The sequence below is a fragment of the Populus nigra genome, chromosome 16, assembly GCF_951802175.1.
Source record: "Populus nigra chromosome 16, ddPopNigr1.1, whole genome shotgun sequence".
Classification (NCBI taxonomy): domain Eukaryota; kingdom Viridiplantae; phylum Streptophyta; class Magnoliopsida; order Malpighiales; family Salicaceae; genus Populus; species Populus nigra.
The window spans coordinates 4,185,229-4,195,292 of NC_084867.1; the positions used below are offsets into that span (position 1 = coordinate 4,185,229).

Below are 10,064 nucleotides of genomic sequence, written 5' to 3' on the forward strand. Positions count from 1 at the left end.
GATTAGATTAAACCATCAAACCTCGGATCCGTGTCATGAAAGCCTGATAATTAAACAGAAAAAATTTAATATTAAGAAACTATAGAAAAAAAAACTAAAGGCATAAACTTTTTCACTGTAGATTGCACCATGCTATTCAAAGCAAAAGGCTTAAAAAGGAAAAGAAAAAAAAAACAAAGGCATACGCCACGGGTTAATTTTTTTTCTTGCATAAAAAATATCAAAAAATGCTAAGATCTAAGAGTGTTAGGTCTTTCTGCAAAGATATACCTAAAAGCCTTGGGTCTAGCTGCAACGCTTGACCCAAGAATACTATTTATAATATTAATAATAACATTAAACTTATATAGTTATATGACTTAAGTTTAAGTGAGGTTGGCTGCAACACCGGACCCTAAAGCATTGGATGTGAGTCTGGCTATAAGGTCGTGTCATAAAAGTGTAATAATTAATTAAATTAATTAAAAAGAAAAAAACTAATAGGAGAAAAAAAAACTAATGAAGAAAAAGAAAAAAATCTGAATTAACTAGGTTAACCCTTCGAACCAAGTTAACTCGTCAAACATGAGATTCGCGTCATGAAAGTTTGATAACTAAATAGAAAAAAAACAATTGACAGGTTCACCCAAAATCAACTGGGTTAACCCGTCATACCAAGTTAACTCGTCAAACCCGGGATACGTGTCGTGAAAGTCTGATAATTAAATATAAAAAAATTTAACATTAACAAACTAAACTAAATGAAAAAAATTAATTAAAAAGAAAAAAAATCCGGGTTAACTCGTCAAACCAGGCTAACCCATCAAACCCGGGATCAAACAAAAAAAATTCATTAAAAAAAAAAAAAAAAGATAATTTAGCGTTTGATTTAATTTTTAGTATATGTTATAATATAATATAATATAATTATAATATAATATATTAAAAATAATATAATATATTAAAAATAGGGAAGTGAAAGGCTAAATAGAAAAAAACAATTGACGGGTTCATCTAAAATCAATTGGATTAACTCGTCACACCAAGTTAACCCGTTAAGTTCGGGATACGTGTCATGAAATTCTAATAATTAAATATAAAGAAATTTAACATTAACAAACTAAACTAAATGAAAAAAATTAATTAAAAAGAAAAAAAAATTCGGGTTAACTCATCAAATCAGGCTAACACATCAAACCCGGAATCAAACAAAAAAAATCATTAAAAAAAAACAATTTAGCGTTTGATTTAATTTTTAGTATATGTTATAATATAATATAATTATAATATAATATAATAATTATAATAATATAATATATTAAAGATGAGGAAAGTAAAAGGCGTGGGAAAGTTACAGTAATTCTCCCACGCCTTTTAAAGTATTACTTAATTAATAAGCAATTTCCATAAATAGAGCCCCTCCTTCATTTTAGTCCTTTGGCAAGAATATCAATAATGGCTATCATTTCCACTCATCTCTCTTCATTCCTAGCATGCATGAGATAATCCAATCGTAATAATCCACAGGCACAGTACCCAAAGCTTTTATTGCAGCTGACAACAGCATTTCAAGAAGGTGGATTACGAAACCGTAGTGGATATTTCCTTCACAAGGATCATCTAGGCAAAAGCAATGTTCCAGCGTTAGCAAGTGCAGGGGATCAAGATTTCATCTGTCCTCCAGAAGCTGTACACGGCCGTTCGTTATTTCATTTGGTTTACATGCACCTCTAATTGGCTTTAAATCTCAAGTAATTCTCTTAAACATTTCTTTTCTGGCTATGATGATGGCAATGGAGCAGAGACAGCAAAGGTCATTCCAAAGCATTTGCATGCTTACAGAGTTTTTGGACAGCTAAATGGTTCGCATTGTGCTCACTATAATCTAGTGGGAGGTTGGTATGAGTTAATTTGAAGTAAAAAAATACATTCCATCATGGTCTAATTTCAGAAAAATGCATATATCCGGGAATGACTGATCCTGCATATCCAAAACATGTGTGCAAGCTTTAAAAGACTTTTTATAGCCTCAGACAAGCACCTCGTATTTGATTTGATCAATTTAGTATTTTTTTTTAAATATGGTTTTTTTTTAATCTAGCCGACCCTTTCCTATTTATTTTTCATTCTAACCTTGGTACATTAATTCTTTTTCTTTATATAGATAATATCCTGTTGACAAATTCCTCCATAACACTAGTGTCATCCTTTATTCAACTCTTGAGCATAGAATTTAAGATGAAAAACTAGGGCCTCATTCATCACTTTCTTGGCATTGAAATATTATAAACATCGGCTGGTCTGCACTTGTCCCAATCTCATTATGCTCTTGCTATCCTGGAAGAGTCAAAATGGCCGACTGCAAGCCTATGAGCACATCTCTTGAAGCTAAAACTAAGACCTCATCAAACAATGTCTTGCTAGAAGATTGAAGTTATTCCATAGGATTGATTGGAGCTTAACAATACCTAACTCTCACGAGACCAGATCTCTCATTCAGTGTGAATTATGCTTCACATTTCATGCATGCCCCCACAATTATGCATTTAAAATTGTTTAGAGAATCTTAAGATATGTCAAAGGCATAATTGACTTAGGTTTGTATTTTACTGCAAATACAACACTTGATCTTTGTGCTTTCTCCTATGCCAATTGAGCGGGGTGTCTCACCACAAGACGATCCACCATATGATAATGTATACATTTTTAGGAGAAAATCTCATCTCATGGTGTGCAAACAAATAGCCTATGATCTCTCGATCAAGCACCAAAGCGGAATATCAAGTAATGGCAAATACAACAATATAACTCACATGGATGTCATTTATCCTTAAAGATCTCCACATTCCACTGGCATCTACACCAACTCTCTTTTGCAATAACATAAGTGCTCTTTACATGACAATAAATCCAGTGTTTCATGCTCACAACAAACACATTGAGTTGAATTATCATTTTGTGCGCGAACGAGTTGCACTTAGACATCTCATCACTCAACAGATCTTTATTATAGAGCAAGTAGCAGACCTCTTCATCAAACCAATATCAAAGGTAGTACTCAGTAATTTTCGAACTGAACTCTACCTCCAACCCCGGCATAATTTGAGGGAGGGTATTGACACAACCTAGCATCTTGGCATGAATTGTGGGACTCAAAGAAGTGATAAGGCTGAAAACTCTCACAATTCATGATATAGTAGTGGAGAGACGTTGAAGGATGAAGATGTATCGATGGCAACAACTTCAACCCGAAATGGTAGTTCAACCAGCTAAGGAAATTTCAACGAATTGATTGAGCAAATCTTGGATTCAAAACAAGGTATATCTTGGAGCATTCTGGAAATTCTGGACTCATAACAGAGCACATCTTGGAATATTAATACAGCTTTAATGTAATTAGTATTCCTGGAAATCTTGCACTCATCCTGGCAGAGCATATTATAGAGATTTAATGTCTTTACCCCAGCCTGTTTGTATTTAAATAGAGGACGTGGTCCTTAGTATATGGTATTGCAAAAGGAACTAAAGCAAAGTATAATTACTTCTTTAGCTGTGTTAACGATTAGAAAAAGCAGACTTGCTGATCCCATGCTTCCTCCTGTTCTTCTAGTTCTTTTTTGTGCTCACTGTGATCTAGTGGGAGGTTGGTATGAGTTAATCTTATACTTCTTTTTGGATGTTCTAGGTATTATTTACAGTATGGGAATTAATATTAAGTATTCACAAGCCAAAAAAGAAGGTTGTGTATAGAAAAGATGTGTAGCTAACGGGAATTGAATGGAGAAATGCTTCTTATTACCAAGATAGTTTTGCTGCCCTTTGTCAAATGCTCTGTTTTATTTCCCTTCTATCCGTTCATACTTCGTACAAAGCCCCTTGTATGCAAAAAGTAACAAGTCAATGATCAGGCAAATAGAGTTTTGCTGAAAAACGCGGAAGCATCGTGGTATGATCATTTACACCATGCATGTTTATCCACAAATCTAATGTGTACAGGAATGGTTTGTAGCTTCCTGCTTCCGTACTCGACTGCCCTGAGCAGCTGAAGATGGTAGAGATTCCACCTCAACAAATCTGCCTCCCATGGTACCTTTGCCCCAAGATTTCTATCTGCCTCCCATGGTACCCTTGCCCTAGGATTTCTTTTTGCGTGGTCAACAAGTTATGGTTCACGGTTCACCTCCTCTCAGATACTGAAGCAAAAGTATCAAACTGCAGATCTCTCGCAAGAAAGTCTTTACTTCCTCAGTTGTTTGTCATCATTCCTCTGCTTCACAAGAATGATCCTCTTCACCAATAAGAAGCCTTGGCTTCAATTAAATTACGACTCAGAAGAGCTTATAACCTCACTGTGTTTAAATTGAGAGAAATCGGTCTGATGCTTTTATGGGTGTGGTGTTGTTATTATTATTATTATTATTATCATAGTTTTCCCATTTTCATTTCACCGTCCAAACACACTGCCCAGAGGCATTATCAGACAGCATGTGCATCCGCATTGGGGAAATCCTGCAGTATACAAGTATTCTACGCTCATTGGTAGAAGAACTGACTTGTTTCTAGAAGAAAAATCTTCACCTGCAAGTTTCTGGAACTTATTGTCTTTGCCACCATATGACTGAAACCTTTCAGGATTAGCTAAAGCATGACTGTTGCCATGGATAAGAGACTGCCTCCAAGGCATGGGAAGTGCTTTCAATGGAACATGACCCAGTTGCCACGAGATTGCTTCTGGCCTTGTCACCAATATTTTAAACCCGGGTGACAGAGACACATCAAAATTTGTTTATATAAAGTGAGTAAGCTCACTTACGTCTTCACTGATTCCAACAGAGACACACTACTCTTCCACGATAGCTATGCCCTCTGTTCAACGCCTCTTATTGATCACGTCCCATAGCTCGGATGCCCCATTTCAGCACAAATCTCCTCGTTCCATAACCACAACCAGAACGGAACAGGGGGGCAAGTGTCCAAACATTGATTCAATGAGAAGCAGCTAATTTCAATTTGTTTGGATACTCACGAGATAAAAAGCTTATAACCTCAACTACCAAATAAAGCTACAATTATAAGTTAAAAAAGCATCTGGTGCATTCAGAAATAACCCTAGAAGTGTTATGGAATTGAGCACATTCCATTTCAAACATCTATCATCAAACTATAATGATTTCCATCAAATTTCAGCAACGCAATAATTTCAATCAGCATGAGATTGCTGGATCACAAAGAAAGAAAAGAAAAGAAGAAAAAGCCTCTGATTTCTAGGCATACTGGAGTTGAAGCTTCAGGCTAAAGAATGGATGCTTGAATACGTATAGGAAATGAAATCTATACACACCAACAGGTAAATAGCAGCAGTTTGAAGATACTAGGCTCGAGCCACTGGTTCAGTTTTACAGACCGGGCATGTATTTTTCTGTGCAAGCCATTTCTTTATACATTGTATGTGAAAGCCATGTCCACAATCTAGTTTGCCCAACTCATCATCTTCTTCGAATTCATCCTGCATATAGAAAACATTTGAGCAAAAACAAAAACAAAAAAATAAAAGCAATGAACAAAAGATAAGAAAAGAGCCTAAGAAATAATTAGAAACCAAAGAATGCAAGAAATTGAAAACAGCAAATCCAAGTTTTACTTCACCTGACAAATGCTGCACTTCCTTTCCAATGTCATGGGTAAATGTGATGGCAGTTCTTTGATGACTGAGGGATTAATTTTCTTGACACAGCTGCTGATCTCATCTTCTTTCAATCCAGTATTCACATAACCAATTCTATCACCTAACTCGAGCAGTTGCTGTTTTCACCACAAAAACAGGATAATTCTAAAGATTATACATGGAGTGATGTAAATTCATCAAGCTAAACATCATTGCCAAGAGGACCTGTCTAAGCTAGGATTTCAGAGGGGTTCTTCATAGGCTGTGTAAACACTCAGCATTTATGCATAAGCAAAACAAAAAATATGAAATCATATTGGGTGTCCACACACCTCATATGTCAAGTGATCAATATCAAGTCTCCAGTTGCTGAATCGATCCAATCTTCCTCCCATGATAAAACTATTCTGGAGCATCATCATCTGCAATTTGCCAGTACTGGTCACTAAAGAAAGAACAGCGGCTAAATAATCAGAATGCTTATCAAGCAGAATTCATATAATTATTTTACCCATTTTCAATGGATAGCCCAATATAGGTAATGAATATCTTTCAACTAATTAAAAATTAACAATCAATACTAAATAGCATGGACATAAATGATTGTGTAGTTCTCGCTGATCCATTATGAAATGAAGAAACATGCACTGATTTTCCATCTCCATATGACACAACAATATTTTCTGACAAGTGTAGGAATTTGGAAAGCATTTGATTATAAAGTAGGTAAATAAATATGCAGACAAATATTAATTGAAAAATATAGAAATAAACAATAATAAGATGAATAAAATTAATACAAAGAAAATCTGGAGAATAGATAGAAAATTTCTGGTTTATGATCATGAACATAATAACCAAAGCCATTTTCAAGTCAAGTTATGGTCCAACTATTCAGTTAGATCAATGTCACATAAAATCCTTTCCAAATTTATCATTTTTGTGCTCCTCAAATCAATTCCCCATCCACCTAGGATAAACAAAACAATCTTGAAAGCAGGACAGACTATAAATAAGTCCTCAGAACAGTCTGCACACTGAAAAATGCAAAAAGAGAGAAAGAAAAAGAAAAAATCCAGAAAACAGGACGACTCAAATTGAGATCTCAAGTGTTGAACACACCCTAGCAAGTCCATCTGGGGAAGGATGTCGGATATGGCGATAATACCGAGTTCCAAAAACTTCTATTTCAGGACGAGATGTTACAAAAGCAGGATCAGTATCCAGAAACGAGGGGGTTTCAGGATTCACTGCAGCCCGCCTAGTTAAACAAGGACGCTGCCAAAAACAATGATGAAACATAAGAAGAGAACATAGAACAAACCAATACACACAGCGAGTCACAAAGTACAGAACATGAATAACAAACCATATGATTTTTGTTCAAAACAACCAATCAAACCCTACAAAAGTATGAAAGAAGAAACCTAATCGTGTAATCTTCAAAAAAGAAAAGGAAGAGCGTATTCTTCTCAAATTAAAAGACTAAAGTACTTATCAGAAGCTTCTTAAAAAATTACTAGAGCACTTATCACAAGCACCGTATAGCTAACTCTTAAATCCTAATAATATGGGGGGGTCCACACTTTTGGCCATTCGTCCAAGAGGATGTTTTCACATCAGTAACTATGCATATCAAAACGTACACGCATAAAAATCATTAAACAAATTAATTAAAAAACAAACTAACTTGAGTTTTACAAGACATTGAACAACATTGTATAGGAAATTAAAAAGAAAATCCCATGTTGATTATGATTATGTTTGACACTGTGGGATAGCTTTTGCATTTAAAGTTTAAAAAGATAGGTTTTAAGAAAATTACAAATTATAACTTTTCCTCAACCAAGATTTCAAGAAAGTTTTGATAATGAATATCAATTAATCAAACACTTTCAAAACTTTGATGGAAGAAAAACACAGTTTCATCATGTTTTGTTTTTGGAGCAAAACTCAGTTTCATCCCCACCTCAACACAGACCTAAGATGCAACATCTGGATTAACAAAGAAAAAAGAAAAAAGAAAAAAGCCCTAAAACCTACCAAACCAAACTACAAAGAGAGAAGTAACTCGCTGATCAAACTCACCATGTGATTAGCAAAAGAAAAGATCTTTTAGTAGTTGTTATTCTAAAAAAAAATGAATTTGAACACAATATAAAGATCTTTTTTTCTTTGAGAGGCAATAAATAAACGTCTAGAAAAACCCTAATGAGATAAAAATCTTCAAAAACTTCTAGTTGTTTCCTTCAAAAACTTCAAAAATCTATAACACTTAATGCTTAAATGGACTGCTAATACAAAAAGGGAAATGAAATTAAGTAACATTAAATTCGAAAAATCGTATTCAAATTCAATTATTTATATGTTTTTCTTCAAAAATAGAAATATGAGATTCCAAGGAGGAAAAAAGGAACTAGAAAACTGGAAGGGATCAATGAACCCTGACTGTAACAGTTCCCAAATAATTAATAGCCTGACAATTGCAACATTTTAAACCCTCTTTAATAATAATGATGATGACTTAGTAAATTTTAATTTAAGTTTGAGGGTCCTTGGGAACAGAATGAATCCAAAAGGGAAAAGGATCACAGGAAAAGGAAAGAAAAACAAATTCAAGAATCAGAATCACCACAAATGATTAAGCAACAATCAAACTAATTCAACAGCAAAGCAAAAGAATAAAAAAATAGCTTCAAAAGAAAAAACAACAATGACCACTCCACCTGTGTATCAAATCCTGATCAAGCAGTCCCATCTCATATGGGCACAAATTCAGTACCCCTGCGCAGATTATAAACAGGAAGAACAAGACGAAGAAATTGCACGTCTCTATTTCCTATATCATACCATAAGATATTTTCTATAGCATACCATAAGAAAAAAATATTCAACATGCACACTCAATAATTCATAAAAACATATATGCATAAAAATCAAGCTTCCAGTCCAGACAATAAACAAATAAATGCTGAACAGAAAAACAATACCTCTCTCTCTCTCCCCCTCTCTCTATCTCTCTCTCTTTCCCTTTGATTAAATTTCTCTCCTTCATCAATCTTCCCTCTTCCAGATGACGCGTTCCTTCTAACGACAACACAGTCAACTGACCCAACAACAGCATCAGCACCTGAAAACCCAATTCCGGGTCCACACCAAACATCTTGCATAACCATGCAATTCCCAAGATTACCATCTCCATTAAGATCACCATCACCATTGCTATTATTACTATTGTTGTTGTTGCCACTGGAAAGTTTCAAGCTTTCTTTCTTTCTTTTCTGATGACCCTTTTTCTTCTTGACCCTTTTCCCTTCCCAGCCAGCCGATGACCTTATCACCGCCGGCACCGACACCTGCTGTGCTGCTCCAGCAGTGCATCCTAGGCCTCTAAAGGTTGCACCTTTCTTCTTTGTTTGGTCAGGTGGGGTTGCAGTGAAGTGAGAGTGGAAGAGAGAGGAGATTATTGTATTGGATTTGGAGGTCCTAGAGATATGTGGGTTTGGATCTGTTTCAGTTGCAATGGGTTGCAGCTCTCTGTGTTTTCTTAGCTTGATTTGGTCAGCTATAGTTGTGCTGCTGCTCTCTGCAAAAACCGGCATATCTTTGTGCTTTGTCAATGAGAGGGAGGGAATGAATGTGATTAATGGGATGTTCCAAGCGATTAAATTTGGTGGGGAGGGAGGAGGGGAGTTTTGTTTGAAGTTGATTTTATGGTTTAGATGACTTTGTATTGCACATTGTGGGGATTAGGAAGAGTTTTTTGCTGGTTAGGTGGGGCTATGAATTGTCTTCATATGAGGCTGCGAGTGTAGGAAAATGCTCATCAATCGAACAGCAGCCTGAGCTGACAATGGATCCCGTTAACAACTTGCCTTTTTCTTGTTTTCTTTTATTTGCTTTGTAAGTTAAAAAGCCAACAACGGTTTATAGAGAAAAAAAAACATATTTTGGAGAAATTTGGATTAGTGTCGCTTCAAAATCTTGCAATTCCCCTTTGCATTCGTACTTCAACTTGATCTTCCGTTCACGTTACATTAAAATGAACATGAATCGGCGGTGACATGGATTATTAGATATAGGCGTGCTTCATACATCATTATTTAAAAACTCTCAAGTGATTCTAATTTTTCAATATAAGAAAAAATATATCATTGTTTATTATTGTCTAAAGATATTAAAATGATGGATGGATAGGATTTTCAATAAATTATAAGCTTTGACAGAATATAATTGTGAGTTAAATCAATTATGTTTATATATATTACGATTAATTTTCGAGCTCGCTGAATATATTGTAAGCCCAATGAACAGATAAAATATTGTGGGGTGACAAGTATGTACAAAAAAAATCGAATCCAGATACAGAGAAAAAAAAACAAATCCCTCCCTCCCTCGCTAGACCATAACCTCAAGGGCT

The 10,064-nt window shown here is 35.1% G+C and overlaps 1 protein-coding gene across 2 annotated transcripts; it reads right to left on the reverse strand.

Moving 5' to 3' along the window:
- Positions 1-5,048: 5,048 nt before the first annotated feature.
- LOC133676343 (uncharacterized) lies at positions 5,049-9,646 on the reverse strand. 2 transcript variants are annotated; one of them, XM_062098006.1, is made up of 5 exons: positions 8,635-9,641; positions 6,767-6,922; positions 5,977-6,066; positions 5,626-5,781; positions 5,049-5,485 (listed from the first exon to the last, which is right to left on the reverse strand). In XM_062098006.1, the coding sequence occupies exons 1-5, from the start codon at positions 9,244-9,246 to the stop codon at positions 5,351-5,353; spliced, it is 1,149 nt and encodes a 382-aa protein (XP_061953990.1). In that variant the 5' UTR covers positions 9,247-9,641; the 3' UTR covers positions 5,049-5,350. The 2 variants fall into 2 exon arrangements, with proteins under 2 accessions (XP_061953990.1, XP_061953991.1); XM_062098007.1 differs by lacking the exon at positions 6,767-6,922 and having other exon boundaries at positions 8,635-9,646.
- Between the last annotated feature and the right edge of the window lie 418 nt (positions 9,647-10,064).